The 17,771-nt window shown below is 32.3% G+C and overlaps 1 protein-coding gene across 1 annotated transcript; it reads left to right on the top strand.

The window, feature by feature from the left end:
* Positions 1–8,538: 8,538 nt before the first annotated feature.
* On the top strand, positions 8,539–10,848 carry LOC112744557 (UDP-glycosyltransferase 83A1). The gene is made up of 3 exons (XM_025794224.3): positions 8,539–9,151; positions 9,333–9,764; positions 10,267–10,848. The coding sequence occupies exons 1-3, from the start codon at positions 8,653–8,655 to the stop codon at positions 10,698–10,700; spliced, it is 1,365 nt and encodes a 454-aa protein (XP_025650009.1). The 5' UTR covers positions 8,539–8,652; the 3' UTR covers positions 10,701–10,848.
* The last annotated feature ends 6,923 nt before the right edge of the window (positions 10,849–17,771 follow it).

Raw genomic sequence — 17,771 nt, 5'->3', positions numbered from 1 at the left:
CACAATACTAAAACAACACACTTAGCACTCTTTATATAGGCATGGATTGCTAATATAATCTGTACTTATCTTTTAAAAAAATAAATATTTTAAAATATTTATTTATTATTTTTTAAATAAAGTATTATTAATTTTTAAAAAATAAATAATTTATTTTTTAATAATTTTTTTAAAAATATATCTAAATATATTTAAAATTTAATAAATATATTTTTATTTAAATAAGTTAATCCATCCCACGCCTAGTTTGGTTTGTTTCTTTTTCTTATAGAAACTTGCAAAGTTGATAAAATATGCATGGCTATATATATATATATATATATATATATATATATATATATATATATATATATATATAGCTTGATATGCTGACCTTTACTGCAAACGTAATCAGGGAAGGATCCAGAAAGTTTAATATGGAGGGGCCGAATTTTGGATAAATTTTTTTATTCCATAAAAATAATTAACATATAATTATTAGAGTTAATCTTTTAAAAGATTTATCAAAATATATATATATATATAATTATAAATTTTTTTTATAATTTTATTTTTAATATGATAGTTATATAAAAGAAATATAACAATATCAATAGTACATTATAAAACTATAAAGTACCAATAATTTATAGCGTGTTTAGTTAAAAATTATCACATATCTTATTAATTAAAATTAATTCTTTAAAAAATTTTAAAAAATTTGAAAATAAATGATAAATTATTAATTATTTGAAAGATACAATATCTTTATAGAATACAAGATATAAGATATTTTTATAAAAGTTTTTCTTTCAACAACGTAAATTTAGAATAAAAATAAGTATTTTTTATAAGAAAAGAATATGTAAAGTACATAATGTGATTACCAAAATATAACTATGTAAGTTGTTATTAATATAATAATATAAATTTTAAATATGTTAATATAAAATAAATAAATAATTTTTTTAAATAAATATAGAGATTATTATATAAAAACTAATTTAAAAGTTACAAAGACTTGAGGGTATGATATTAAATTAGTTAAGTGAAAAATATTAGTGAACTAAACAATTAAGACATAAATCTATTACATAATGAAAAATAATACATATAAAAATACTAAATTATATAATATTTTTTTTAAATACATATCTCATATATAAATATAGTTTCTAAAAATTTTGGGGGGCCGAGGCCACTACTCGCCCCCCTTTAGGTTCGTCCCTGAACATAAGCACATACGTTCTTCACAGAACATAAGATGATTAATATTAGAACATTCTACTATACAAATTAAAATTATATAAAGAGAATATAAATTTTTTTATAATTATTTTTAATTATTTTATTATTATTTAAAATGTGAGTCTTAATTTTTTTAATTTTTCTTTTATTTCATAAAAAAAATTTCTAAATTTACATATTTATCATATAATTCACTTTAATATTAAGATACAGTCTCCTACGACTAGTTCTGTTGACTTATGATCTATGTGGCGTGTAATGTGTCACCATCATATCAATAAACAGTTACATCCATCTAGTATTCAACGGAATTATTGAAGCATCGTGTTTGGACTTGTGTTCAAAGTTCCAACAATGACATATAGGGGTCAGTTTTAGCATGCGCCTGCTCAGTTCAGGCGCTCAGGATGCTCATAGTTTTTTGTTGTGTTGGAATTTTGAATATTTGTCACGTGTATACCTAATTGACGTTGATGGTCAAGGACGTGTTGCTTGACCTGCACAGAGTTAGAATCGGTTTATAATATTTACAAATGTATCCATTATGTCTTAGGTGAAAACATAATATATATGTTGATGGGAGGTCAGTATTAAATATTTGTTTTCGTGTGATTTGGACCGTGAATAGACAATGGAATAATTGGGCTGTATTTATTTTTAAATTTGTAAAGGTGTGATATTGATTTTTGTGTATAATTATAAAACAATGGTAGTATATCTTTTTTTATGGCAGTATATATGTTGATTTTGAACTGGTCCCAAAAACACGTTGACTTTGGAAAAAAAAAACACTAGCTTAATTTAAATCAATCGAAACTCAAGAAATAAGTGTGCCTATAAATGGTTAGTTTCGAAAAAAAGAATTGTTACATGTTACAAGTTATGAAGTTAATTTATAGAATTTAACGTAATAGTTAGTAATTGATAAATGTTTATGAAATGAAAATTATTGTTTATAGTATTGAATGAATTATTGGTTAGGTGGCTGTGGAATAGAAAAAAAAGAATTGACATATTGACAATTATTTTTACATTTTATTTTTTGTTAAATTTTTGGGTCTTTTGGGCCTCTATTAAAAAAATACAAATATATATTAAGAGTCTTCAAAATATTTATGCTTCAAAGTGTAGGTTCGCTTGTCTATGTTTTCATAGCTGCCACGGACATCCCAGACTAAATGCATAATTACAGCTCTTTCCGGATCTGACCTTAGATGTTGGTATAATAAAATTCCCTCTTGCGGGATATTTTTTTTTCAATCAATAGTATGAATTATGAATGAATTTTGTTTTTCATTTTTTCTTTTTTATTTTTTATTTTGTTAAAGATTTTCCTTTCTTATTTTCTCTTTTTTTTTTTACCGATAAAATTTTCTTAAAGATTAGTAGATTACCATCCGTTAAACATTTTTATTTTTCATTTTTCATTTATTTTTTTTTTCACTTTTTCTCATTCATGGAGTTCCCTTTTTGTTTTTTGTATGGTCATGAATTTAATAAAAAAAGGTTTAATAAACATTCTTGCCAAATCATGAATTGGGCTGGCTCACATGATAAAAGACATGTATTTAGTTCAATAAAATAACTCGGACTGCGTTATGTACGGAGTAAAGTCCAACCATTTATTAAATTTTATAGGTCATCTTTAGAAATACTATGTTATGCCTTTTTCAAAATCTGAATCTTTTAGGGGTCAAACGCAATTTCATGATAAATCTGAAAACCTAGCTTAAAGTGTGTCAGATTGTACGAAGCGTTCCATTAGCCTCAATTGGACAGGCGCGGGCTAAAATCCACCGTATATAGAGTAGCTCTTTGGTGACCAAGGTTATAGTGGTTAAAAGTGGCTAAGTTTTAACTGACCAATAAACACATGATACGTGGAGAGTTAGGTGAAAGTTATTTGTGTATATCATGTGGACCTTTTTTTAAGGAAAAAGATCTGTTAGTATTTTTTGAGTGGAAAATTCTAAAACTTTAATAGTTGAACTTTAGTGTAAAAATCTATTATAATGTTGGATCAATAAAAGATCATGAACTATTAATGATGAAAGTAATCTAAAAAAATAAAAACTAAATCTTGTAATATTTATGTGAGTTCTTACTATTAATATATTGTGGCACATGAATTATATAAGAGTATAAATTTATAAAGTGTTAAAATTTTATAAAAAAATATTTTTATTTTGAATAAAAATAACTATTAAACAATATTGTTGATATTATCATAGTTATTATTATTTTTGTTCTTGTTATTATTGATATTATTATTATTATTAAAAGATAAATTTTTGAACTATTAAAAAGAACTATATCATGTTATCAAAGGCAGAGTTAGAATTTTATGAAGAGGGGCCAATAAACTAATATACATAGAATATAAAAATACACACATCAATATCAATATATAGAATCATAATATATGCATGAAACAACTTATAAAACATAAATCTTGCGAACAACTAAAATAGACTATTATATAATGGAAATTTAGAGAAATTCGGTTCACCAAATTTTTTTTTTTAAAATATTCTTATCATGAATTTTTTTTTTTAAATTTCTAATTTTAGCATTTGAACCCAAATCTTTTGGGTCAAAGTATAAATTAAAGTACCTATCATCTTAATAATTTCATATATTACATTATACATATTTTATAAATTAAAAAGGTGAATTAGTATCTATTAGCAACTAGTAGTAACATATATACTTTAATTCCATATATTTTGTTATTATTAATATATACTTTAACTGAATTATCCCGTCGCATTCATAATAGTAATAATTAAATTGAACTGGTTATTGACTAATTAAATTACTAAATTATAGGATAAAGTATATATTTTTTTTTAATTTGTAAAAATTTTAAAAAGATTTATAAATTTTATTTTGTTTTAATTTTGTTCTTGAAATTTTTAATTTATATCATATATATTCCTAATAGCTAAATTTTTACAAAATTTAGAACCAATCTAATAATAATGCATGACATCTATGTCTAGTTGAATTGCTTGCGTTAAAGATTGTTTTTGTAAAATTGTTGTTGAATTGATCTTAAATCTTTTAAAAAATTAGCATGTCAATGATATATTTGATGCAATTGAAAATTTTTAGAATAAAATTAAAACAAAAAATATATTTTATCTTAAATTATATTTTTTATAATAGATTATTTTAATATAAAATAAAGATAATAAAAATCAACTAAAATTAGAGTAATTATTAAGTGTTATGAGAATAAAATAATGTACTCTTTTCAATTAATTTATGTCACATATACTAAAATAATTTTATTTTAAATATTCATTAATAATTTGTCATTTAATTAATATATCAGTGTAAGAGTTATAATTTATACCGGTAATACCTGATAATTTTTTAAAATATTATATCACAATATTTTATAAGAGTGCAACAACAATCATATTTTATCATTCAAGTAAAAATGTGAAAAATTTTACATAATTGAAATACCATATATAACTCATTTCACTAATTTTTTTAAATAATTAATTAAAAAAGATAAGTCTCATTTTTTGTACAAAACAGAATAAAATAAAATATATGAATCAAATAGGTATACTATAAACATTATAAAATTTTATTGATTAATAATCTCCTTGTACAAAGTTATTACGTATAAGACTATATTAATAATCTAAATAAATTTAGTGCTATAAAATTTATTTCAATACTTATTTTAATATCTATTCTTCTATTCTTATAATTATTAACAATAATATCCTAAAGCTTACTTCTCATTATCTATTTTAAAAGTAAATATGAACATTCTATTTTTTTAATTATTTTATAGTTTTATTTATTATTCATTTTTAATTAATTATATTAATGTGCAAATAAATTAAATTAAATAGGTTATATTTATATTAATCAACATAATTTTTTCATTTATGATTAACTTATGTTTAATTGAGTATTATTTTATGTAGAAAATGATTATTAGACAAAAAAAATAAATATATTAGACCAAAAAACTTTTTAAAGTATCAATACAAAGAAATAATATTAAAAAATCTCAAACAAAAAATAGTAAAATATAAAATAATTAAAAACAAAAACAATAAAAATTCATCTAATATTTAAGTGTATCATTTTAAACTTTTTTTTATCTAATTTTTTAATTTATTTCTTTATTTTAGTCTAAGGTATTAATTATTGTAATAAATATATGTTAAGTTTGGAAAACTAATCCAAGTGATGAACAAATATTATTATGTATTTATCAATTGTTTGTTTAATAAATTTAATTTGGTGTGCAGAAAAATAATTAATTAATCATCTAAGACCCATAGAACAAATAAACAAGTCCACATGAACTAAGAAAATGAAACAAGAAGTGTTGGTCCAACACAAGTCCACTTGGTGAGCAGAATTCATAACACTTCAACGTAAGTCACCAACACTCACACTCCAAGAAATTTGAAATCCAAATTCAATTCAATTTAATCTCTCTTGACTTTCATCGAAAGCCAAACCCTCTCTTCTCTATCCTCTCTCATTCTCTTCGGTCACATCACACATTTAACAAGAAAGAAAAAAAGAAAAAAAAAGTGCAGAAGTTATGAAGTGTTCAAAAACAAAAGCTTATTTCTAAATTTAAGCAAAAAGAAAAGGTTACAACCAAGAAGCAAGTCGCACTTTAATAAGAGTTTGTCAAAAAGCATCTTTCCTCAATTTGTGATACAGGTATGCTATACATACAAATTTTGTTAGTTTATAAGTCTTACAAATTAGCACAAACCCAACAAAACACACGTGCATTACACCCCCATATTCAAGAGTAAATACACGCACGTTACTCAACCATTTCCCATTTTCAAAGCGCGCTACTCACCATTATGAATGACTATTTTTCTTCTTCCTCGATGAAAACTACAACTGTCATTTTCTTCGCGTTTCTCCTCCTCCTCCTCTTCTTCCTTCTTCTCTTCCTTCTTTGTGTTTCTCCTCATTTTTCTTCGCGTGTTTCATCTTCATCGTCGTGTTTCTCCTCCTCCTTCTTTTGATTTTGCAACATTATGTATTTTTTTCTTCTTTGTTTGATTTTTTCCTCCCAAAAAGAATTATGAGAATATGAAATAAAAAGATAAAGAAGAAGAAGCAGCAGAAAATGAGGAGGAGGAAGAGGAAGAGTTCTGAATTATGCAGAACTCATCAGAATAAAAATATACCCAAATATCTTCGTTTTACACCCAAATATCTTCGTATTACACCCAAATATCTTCGTTTTTACACCCAAATTTGCTGCAGATATAGAAATGAGTTATTTTACGTGTACACTAAAATCAGTCACCAAAGTCAGCAAGGGCTACAAAATACACCCAAAATACACCACAGAAGAGCTGCAAAATACACCAAAATACACCATATTAAAACAAGCATAAACTATAGAATGCAAATACAACTATAAAACCATCATAAAAAATAACAAAAACCAGATTCATGAATCATAACTAAATAGAAACTAAAACAATTCAACTAAAAGAATAAGATAATTCACCCTCCATCAGATGAAAAGTCATAAACTGTAAATACATCCAAACTTTTATAAAAATACACCCAAATATTCCTGATCTACACCCGAACGTCTAATATAAAATGGACAAGATTATATTAATTCTAATCAGAACTAATACATTAGATTCAATTCAAACAAGGAAGAATTAACAACAAATTTCACAGGTAAGGTTCACGCACTGGTTCATTTGACAATCTGAAGTTGAATTATCCATTATCTTCAAAAACGATTTTAGAGCTTGATGTCAAAAAATAATGGAAATCGAGAATAACGAAGAAAGAGAACAGAGAGAGAAAATCACGTAAATGAATAAGGAAAAAGAGAAGGCGAGAAATTCGAAAAAGGAAACGGAATCCTTTCAAAAATTAAAAATCTGTTAGAGGCGCGTGAAAGATATGCGCATAACAAGCGCGTTTGAGCGTAATATCAATTAGAGGACTTGTAAGACTTGTATAGCAAAATCATTTGTATGTAGAGATTAATCCTTTGTGCTATACCAAGGAACCAAGAAAAAATCCACAAAATTACAAGCATAAATCAAGCAACCATGCAGAAATCAAAGTCAAATCTGGATAGCAGAAAATCTACGGTCCAAATCAAAACTTGGAGCCAAAGCAAAGCTCTACGGTCAAGATTGAAAAAGCTTGAAGAATAAGGATGAGAGAGAATGAGTAAGTTGCATGCAACAGATTCGGACTTCTCTCTCATCACTGCCGAAGCCGCTGCAAGCTCAGAAGAAGGAGAAGAAGACAGGATGGACCTTGAACTAGTTTCAACCTTGAAAGCTTCACTCTTCTATAATAAGGGTGAACAGGCAAGGGTTGAAGGCAAGAGTGTAAGAACTAAGCACAGAGTTCAGTTCTCATAACTTCCTAAACTTGTTGAGTTTTCTCCTTCATGGTTCTCATTTAGTAGTTTCTTTTTCTCAATTTTGTCTGTTTGAGTCTCATTGAAAAAAGTAAACATGGTGATATTTATAAGAAAAAGTCAATAAGAGGTAAAAGAAAGTGAGTTAAACTTGGAGAAAAAATTTTAAGATGTCTCAGTTTTCTTTGAACATCTTTCTGTTTTGTTTCATGATCCTGTGGGGATTCCTTTACAAGTTGGATTAGTACTTTACTGTTGAAAGTTAGATTGAAGTCTAATCAAATTCAGATTGGGTTAGAATCTGGATTTGTCTCCGATAGAATTGGGTATATCATAGGAAAAGATTGGTGTATATACCTTGTGAAAAAGATAGTAAAATTTCATCACAATTGTGATGGATGATGTAGGCTACATTGTACTTAATAGCTAAACCGAGATACTTTTGGGTGTCACTCTCTCTTCTCTGCTCTTTTACTATTTATGTAATTCAGGAGACAAAAAGAAAAGTATCTCCTAACTCAACAGGAGACAAAAACAAAATATCTCCTAAGTTCTCTTGATTAAAAGCGAAAGTTAAACTCAGCTGAAAAAAAGGCCAAGATTTAACTCCTTTTTCTTAGCCACTGATAACCATCAATATATAAAATAAATAATATATATATATTTATATATAAATATATAGTCACTGATTTTATTTTTTAAAAAAAATATTTTTGTTAACAATATGTATATGATACGATACAAACTAGGAAATGGTACCGATACAAACTACTAATTTTATTTCTAAAACAACACAAGCACTGGTTGGTGAATTAGCACTGACCAAATCAGAAACAAACGTTTCTTTTTTCTGACATAATATATGTCCGATCCCCATGGTGCACATGCATATGGCAGAAGATAGTGTCATCAATTTCTCAAGTGTTCATTGAAGTCCTCAACATGCAACCACACATATATCATAACAACAAATTATTAATCTAATCACATTCCCCTTTCCCCCTCATTTTCTTTGCAAAATGGGAACCCCTCACTTTCTTGCAATACCATTTCAAGTTTCATCACACATTAATCCCCTTTTGCAACTCTCCAATGTTCTAGCAAAACATGGTTGCAAGGTCACTTTTCTTTACACTGAATTCAACCACAAAAGAGCAAAAAATTCTGCTGCTGCTCAAGATCATGATGATGATGAGGAATCATCAAAGATGATAAAGTTTGTGACATTCCCAGATGGTTTGGGCCCTGAAGGTGATAGAAGTGACAGCATGAAAGTGCTTCAATCTATCAAAAGAACAATGCCTTCTTTGCTTCCAAAGCTCATAGAAGATATCAATGCTTTGAATTTTGAGAACAAGATCACTTGTATTCTTGTCACATTTAATATGAGTTGGGCCTTGGAAGTTGGTCACCAATTGGGAATTAAATGTGCTGCTCTGTTTCCCTTCTCAGCTACAAGTGTGGCTTCAGTTCATTTCATCCCCAAGCTCATGGAGGATGGAATTATAGATTCAGATGGTAAGAATAACTTGCATGCATACATAGCGAGTACCAAAGTTGTTATTAATGGCTAATCATTATAATAATCTAAACCTTCACAGCCATGTGGTGGATACTTTTATTTATATATTTGATAGTTCATTAGTACAGAGTAAAACTCCACTCTATATATTTTCTTAAATTTGTTTTGCCAATGCAGGAAACTCCATCAAATCACAAGAAATTCAACTTGCTCCAAATATGGCAATGATGGACTCTAAACACTTTTTATGGTGTAACTTAGGCAATGACTTCTTCAAGCACCTTGTGCAAGAAACTAAAGCTATGGAGTTATTAGCAGAGTGGTGGCTTTGCAATAGTGCCTATGATCTTGAGTCAGGAGCATTCTCCATATCTCCAAAGCTCCTACCAATTGGACCATTGATGGAAAGTAACAGCAACAACAACAACAAAAGTTCCTCATTCTGGCAAGAAGACACAACATGCTTAGAATGGTTGGATCAACAACAACCTCAATCTGTTCTATATGTTTCATTTGGTACTTTAGCAGTAATGGAATCAAACCAATTCAAAGAATTAGCACTTGCACTTGATCTCATTGACAAGCCTTTTCTTTGGGTTATAAGACCAGGTATATATATAATCAATAAATATTTCAATTTTATTCATTCATATAGATATATATAATTCTTTTCTTGGGGATTTCTTATTTTGTGAATAATTTATTAAACCAAAATATAAAATTTTCATTCTATCGGTAATAATCCTTTGATTTCTACTATATTATTTAAAAATGTACAATTTGTTAAAAAAAAATTGAAACAATTATCATAAATGCTGATAAAGATGAAACTAATACAAAAGATATATTTGTAGTACATAAAATATTAGTCACCTAATCTGTATTTGTATATATTTATATGTATTATTTTATATATTTTTAATATATATTTTATAAGAATTACTGATTTATTGGTTGATGTTTAATATATACATAACATTGTTAAATTAATATACATATTCAATTTTATTGCATTGATATTTTTTATTTTTAGGAAACTCTCATACTTACCCATTGTGTATGTCATATTATATTTATTAATACATGTGTTTGTATTTATGCATCATAACAGATAATATGGATAACAAGAGAAACAACAAATACCCAGATGAATTTCATGGAAGAAAAGGTAAAATTGTTGATTGGGTATCCCAAAAAAAGATATTAAACCACTCTGCCATTGCTTGTTTCATAAGTCATTGTGGTTGGAATTCTACTATTGAAGGTGTATATAGTGGTGTTCCTTTTCTGTGCTGGCCATTTTTCATTGACCAATTTTGGAATGAATCATATATTTGTGATATTTGGAAAGTTGGGTTGGGATTGAAAAAGGATGACAATGGATTCATATCAAAGGAAGAGATAAGTAAGAAGGTGTTGCAATTGCTTGGTGACGAAGGCATAAGAGAAAGATCTTTGAAATTGAAAGAAGTGAGTAGGAACAACCTAGCTGAAGGTGGCCAATCTACAAAGAATCTTGAAAATTTTGTCCATTGGGCAAAATAATGCATTGGAAAATAAATTTTTATTTCTTTGCCTGTGTTAGGTTGAAAATTAATTTTTATCTTCAATATAGATCTTGCTAGAATAAACATAAAGCTAAGATGATGATGATGATGATGATGTCGTTAATGAATTAAAGTTTCTTGAGTTAGAGAGACTAAGTGTATTACACTTAATAAAATTTCTCGTTTCATGAGCCGTATTATGTGGACAAAATTTAATTTACAAAAATGCTATTCGTACATTAAAATCAGTCACTAAAATCAGTCACCAATATATTTGTGTATAAATACATGTGTGGTTTAATTTATTTTTAACATATATTTGTATTCCAACATATATTTTATACGGGTGGCTGAATTTTAAACTCTAAATTCTATATTTATTCTTTTTGAATTCAATTAAGGAGCTAATATTTTTAACTAATATCAATTAATTTTTTAAAATGATTTTTTTATTTTAAATTTTAAAATTTAAATTCTAATTTTAAATTATAAATTCTCTAGAAATATGAAAATAAAAAAATTACAAAAAAATTAGTTAATAATAACTAATTAAAATTTAACTTTCTGAGTTTCTATGCTTGTATTTTCTTTCTAAAGTGATATAATACATAATAGTTATGAAAGGATTGGTGTCCAAAACTGATAGAACAAGAAGAATAGAAAATTGGTAGAATATGTTTATTATTGGATTGTGTACAAGATGTCTCTGGTACGGGTTCAGAGATGGATCAAGAACTTGCGGGTTGAGGCAGATGCCGAATCACTTGACTGGAGCAATGGGGGGTGGTACCTGCAAAGATACTCCGACGCTCAAGTCAGAATAGATCTAAGAGGTAGAAGGTGTGAGGAATGAATGAATACCTGGAGGGACTTGGGTCCTCTATTTATAGGTGATGGTGAATATCTTATCTTATCTTATTTGGCTAAGATAAGGGAGACATTTGAATTATCTTATCTTATCTTACTTGATTAAGATAAGGGAGACGTTTGAATTCGAAAGTTGGTTAGGAGCTCTAGTGGGTCGGTTTCAAGCCTTCTTGAAGGGCGAAGCGGGTCGGACCTGGTAACCGGGTTCGGAGACCGTTCCGAGTATAGGATCCGTGGGCCAGATCCGTAACAGTTGCCTCCGGAGCGAGAGAGTGAGGGTGCTCGGTCTCATCGCTGGAGGAACCTTTTCCTTGCCGTTGTGGTTTGGCAAGGAGATCGTTGTTTGGTTTTTCCAGTCGAGGTCGACGATTTGGGAGTTCTTGGCCGTTTCATGGTCAGGCGAGGAGCACGTTGTTTGGGCATCTCATCACATGCCGGGTTTGATGACCGTTCCGAAGAAAGGGCCCGGAGATCGGGTCTGGAACAGTTGTCCCCGGAGCATGAGAGTATGCTTTCTTGGTCTCAATGCTAAGTCGTTGGAGAGTCCGATTCTCTGTAGTTCGGGAGACTGTGAGGGGTCTGAAAAGGGCGTGACATCATCCCGCACCAATTGGTAGAATGTTGGTCAGTCTGGCTTTCTGTGAGTTGGAAGACCGTCAGCTCATGCTTGTTTTGTGTGGCCTTTTTTGGACCGTTATTGTGAACTTTTTTTTTTAAGACCTCTTGGTGGCCAGATTTCAAGACTTTGTTTATTTATCTTATTTGGATTTTCGTATCCGTTTTGTTATTTGGATATCCGTTTTATTGGCTTCGGGGTAATCGATTCTCGGGTAGCCATTTACTTATTTAGATATCCGTTTTATTATTTGGATATCCGTTTTGTTGGCCTCGGGGTGATCGATCCCTGGGTAGCCGTTTACTTATTTGGATATCCGTTCTGTTTTTTGGATATCCGTTCTGTTGGCCTCGGGGTGATCGATCCCCAGGCCGCCATTTTTTGTTATTTGGATACCCGTTTTGTTATCTGGATATCCATTTTGTTGGCTTCGGGGTAATCGATTCTCGGGTAGCCATTTACTTATTTGGATATCCGTTTTATTATTTGGATATCTGTTTTGTTGGCCTCGAAGTGATCGATCCCTGGGTAGCCGTTTACTTATTTGGATATCCGTTCTGTTTTTTGGATATCCGTTCTGTTGGCCTCGGGGTGATCGATCCCCAGGCCGCCATTTTTTGTTATTTGGATACCCGTTTTGTTATCTGGATATCCATTTTGTTGGCTTCGGGGTGATCGATTCCCAGGTAGCCGTTTGCTTATTTGGATATCCGTTTATTATTTGGATATCCGTTTTGTTGGCCTTGGGGTGATCGATTCCCAGGCCGCCATTTTTTGTTATTTGGATACCCGTTTTGTTATTTGGATATCCGTTTTATTGGCCTCGGGGTGATCGATTCCCAAGTAGCCGTTTACTTATTTGGATATCCGTTTTATTATTTGGATATCCGTTTTGTTATTTGGATATCCATTTTGTTGGCCTAGGGGTGATCGATTCCCAGGTAGCCGTTTACTTATTTGGATATCCGTTTTATTATTTGGATATCCATTTTGTTGGCTTCGAGGTGATTGATTCCCGGGTAGCCGTTTACTTATTTGGATATCCGTTTTATTATTTGGATATCCATTTTGTTGGCCTCGGGGTGATCGATCCCCAGGCCGCCATTTTTTGTTATTTGGATACCCATTTTGTTATTTGGATATCCGTTTTGTTGGCCTCAGAGTGATCGATCCCTGGGTAGCCGTTTACTTATTTGGATATCCGTTCTGTTTTTTGGATATCCGTTCTGTTGGCCTCGGGGTGATCGATCCCCAGGCCGCCATTTTTTGTTATTTGGATACCCGTTTTGTTATCTGGATATCCATTTTGTTGGCTTCGGGGTGATCGATTCCCGGGTAGCCGTTTGCTTATTTGGATATCCGTTTATTATTTGGATATCCGTTTTGTTGGCCTTGGGGTGATCGATCCCCAGGCCGCCATTTTTTGTTATTTGGATACCCGTTTTGTTATTTGGATATCCGTTTTGTTGGCCTCGGGGTGATCGATTCCCAAGTAGCCGTTTACTTATTTGGATATCCGTTTTATTATTTGGATATCCGTTTTGTGGGTCTCGGGGTGATCGATCCCTAGGTGTAGCCGCGTTTAGTTCGTGTCATCGGACGGGGCAATGCTTTTGAAATAATGAATTTTATTTGTGGTTTGGGCCTCGTTAAAACCTTTCGATGTGGGTAGGAAAGAGTGCCCAGTAAGAAAATATACGATTGAATAACTTAAGTAATAAATGAAAGTGAAGAAGGCAAAATATAAAAGGTAAAGAGATAGTCTTAAACGACCTCGATCTTATTGCTTTGGAAGGATGTTTCTACATATAGTAGCACCGTAAGTTGGTGGAATTTCAGGATCTTGGGAGCTTGGTCCCATCTGGTCTTTCGAGCTTGGAGGCTCCTTTTTCGATTACCGTCTTGATTTGGTAGGGACCTTCCTAGTTGGGCGTGAGCTTCCCTTTTCCGGGAGTGGGTAGACTGATGTTGTTTTGTCGTAAGATGAGATCTCCTGGTTCGAGGTCTCGTTGTACCGTGCTGTCATTGTACCTTAGGCTTATTCTCTATTTTAGGGCTAGCTCCCGTAGGTGTGCTATACTCCTGACCTTGTCTGCAAGGCCCTACTTTACTTCTTTGTCGTTTATGTACTTCTTTGCGACGCTCTGGATCTCGTGCATGGTCCACACCGGTCTGGTAGTGAGGTGTTTCCGGAAGTCTTCATTCATGAGCCCGTTAGTTAGGCAAAGGCTTGCGACTAAGTCCGTGAGTCCGTCGACCGTTAAACATTCATCGTTGAAGCGATCGAGGTATTTTTTCATGGACTCGTCTTGTCTCTGGGTGACTCCCAATAAGCTGATGGGGTGTTTAGCTTTGGTGATTCTGGTAGTGAATTGGGCCATGAACTTCCGTGAAATATCGTGAAAGCCAGTTATGGATCCATTGGGAAGGGCGTTGAACCATTTAATCGCTGGCCCGGCTAGGGTTACCGGGAAGGCCCTACCTCGGACCGCGTCAGCGGCCCCTTCCAGGTTCATCCTAGCCTTGAAGGCCGTTAGGTGCTCCTAGGGGTCCTTGGTTCCGTCGTACTTCATATCCGTAGGTTTGTCGAAGCCTTTAGGGAGTTTTTCTTTTAGGATTCTTTCAGTGAAGGGAGTGGCTCCCATTATCACGTGGTCACTTCTTGTGCGTTTGGCCTCTCGATGTCGTCGGTCGTCGTCCGTGTCATGTTGATGAGCCGGGTTGTGTGATACATTGCGATCATACCTTTTGCTATGTCGTCGTTCAGGCATCCTATCGTGTCCGTGGTCACGGGAGATGCTACGATTGTATCTCTTGGCATGTCGTCGTTCTAGCGATCCGCCGTGCCTGGTTTCATGGCGATATCTTGATCTGGAGGTTGCGTGACTTCCGTTTTTGGCGTTGTGCTTTTCTTTGGGTGTAACTCAGCCTTTGAGGTCTTGCACCCTGAGGCACAGCTCTTGGATTATCTGGACCGCCTTCTCTCCTAGGCCGTCGAGTGGCCGGGCTTCAGTGGGAGGACGGTTGTCCTCTCTTGGTTGTTGTTGGGTTGGGGTTGGTTGGCAATGTGCCGCGCTTATTATCCTCCCGTGGTGGGAGGAGTGTTATCTTGGAGTTCGGGAGTTGGGGCGTTGGGTGGAGGATTGCTCCTCGAGGTTCTCCATCATGCCGCCACGATTTGGCTGTCCCCTGCATCTGTGCAAGAACCTTGAGAAATTTCTTGATCTCTTGGCTCCTGAGAGGTCTGAGCTTGGCCACGGTGGTAGCGTTTAAGGAAGTCGTTCATGATGAGCTTCCTTATGAATTTTCAGTAAGGTCCGAAGGGGGATCATGGCGACAGAGTTGTCATAGGTGAGGCGGCGGATGGCAGAGGTTTGGAACCTGGTGTTGAAGGAGGTGACCTCGTGGGTTTGGAGGAAGAGCTTGAAGAGTTCAAAAGAAGAAGCAACCACGGTAGGCATGGAGACAAAATAGAGGGAGAAGATGGGGCCATGGCGCTTGGAGAGACGGATGAGGGAGTGGTGAATGAGAGGGTCCAAGAGGTGGAGGTGTCCCACTAAAGGGAGGCGAAGATGTGTTATCACTGCAAAGGTGATGCAAGTTAAGGAAACATTATTCCTTTTTGCTCTCAGTTACACGCAAGAAATCTGAGTTTGATGATTGCTCTTCTGTATTATCCGCCATGCCGCCACAACGTTGCAAAGTCCCTACAGACGGCGCCAAAGAGGGTCCAAGAGGTGGAGGTGTCCCACTAAAGGGAGGCGAAGGTGTGTTATCGCTGCAAAGGTGATACAAGTTAAGGAAACATTATTCCTTTTTGCTCTCAGTTACACGCAAGAAATCTGAGTTTGATAATTGCTCTTCTGTGTTATCCGCCATGCCGCCACAACGTTGCAAAGTCCCCACAGACGGCGCCAATGTACAAGATGTCTCTGGTACGGGTTGAGAGATGGATCAAGAATTTGCGGGTTGAGGCAGATGCCGGATCACTTGACTGGAGCAATGGGGGGTGGTACCTGCAAAGACACTCCGACGCTCAAGTCAGAATAGATCTAAGAGGTAGAAGGTGTGAGGAATGAATGAATACCTGGAGGGACTTGGGTCCTCTATTTATAGGTGATGGTGAATATCTTATCTTATCTTATTTGGCTAAGATAAGGGAGACGTTTGAATTATCTTATCTTATCTTACTTGAATAAGATAAGGGAGACGTTTGAATTCGAAAGTTGGTTAGGAGCTCTAGTGGGTCGGTTTCGGGCCTTCTGGAAGGGCGAAGCGGGTCGGATCCGGATAATCGGATTCGGGGACCGTTCCGAGTATAGGATCCGTGGGCCAGATCCATAACAGATTGAAAATAAAATCCCACTTAAAACAGATGAGTCAGTAGTGTCTTATGTGGTTAGCAGTAATGGAGTTTTGGAGGATTGCTTGAAACGCAAGGAATGCATAGAATTGTGACACAGGAGGATAGAGAAAACTGAGTTGTAGACTTGAAACTAAATAAAAGTGTGCAAAATATGTTTTAAGAGAATAAAATCCTATAAATCACAGCCTTTTACACTGAGCTGTGAAAGAGAGAGCTAAAGACTAAGTCAAACAGCAAGCTTAACAGAATCATAACTGCCACATATTGCTAAACGTTAATGTTATAGAGACAAAAAAATTAGTCCGAACTTATTTTATTTAGTATTCATTAATTGTCATAACAATTAATAAATGTTAAATAAAATAAATTATGACCGTTTTTAGCTAATTTTCTTTGATTATCAAACATTTCCATTGCTCAATTACACTATCTTGAGCTTTCTCTATTTCATTCTCATTGAGCATAACAGAAAATAACAGTCTTTTTTTTATTGTGATTGCAAAATGAGTGAAAAATTTTAACCTGCCGGTTATTTTGTGACTAAAAAAATTTGATAACAAAAAAATATGAGTAAAAACATTTATAACTTATCTTATTTAAAATTTATTAATTATTACAATAATTAATGAATATTAAATAAACAAGCTTTAACGTAACTGATTTTTTTTTAATATGATACATTATTATTATTTAATTTTTGAAAAAATTAATTTGGTTTATAGTTAAATTTTTTAAAGACAAATATGATTAACAAAATCTTTTTAAAACTAATTTAAAAAATATATTTTTTTAGGACGAATTTAAGTATTAACAATTGTTAATAGTTTTAGCAAAAGGATCCGATTAGATAACGTTAAAATTTTTTAGGAACTTCAAAGGTAAATTTAAAGCAACTTAGACATAGTCACCAAAAAAAAAAAAGCAACTTAGACATAAAGGATAAAAAATAAATTTTAAATAAAATAAAAATTATTAATTATATATGATAAAAAATAGGACAAATCACTCAATTAAGTTAAGGAGAGGAAAAAATTACAGTAATCAGCCAAATCAAAAATTGGTACATTAATCAACTAAGAGACATTTTTATATAGTTCGAATCAGCCTAATTCGAATTTTATTTTCATGTAATTCGATTCACTTGATTCGAATGACTGTGGGTGTAATATGAATCAGGTTGATTTGAATTAGTGGGTGTGTGCGTGTGTAGGTAATTCGAA

This window comes from Arachis hypogaea, chromosome 14, assembly GCF_003086295.3.
Source record: "Arachis hypogaea cultivar Tifrunner chromosome 14, arahy.Tifrunner.gnm2.J5K5, whole genome shotgun sequence".
Taxonomy (NCBI): domain Eukaryota; kingdom Viridiplantae; phylum Streptophyta; class Magnoliopsida; order Fabales; family Fabaceae; genus Arachis; species Arachis hypogaea.
Note: the sequence above shows the minus strand (reverse complement) of the source record. Positions and strands in the feature narration are given on the sequence as shown.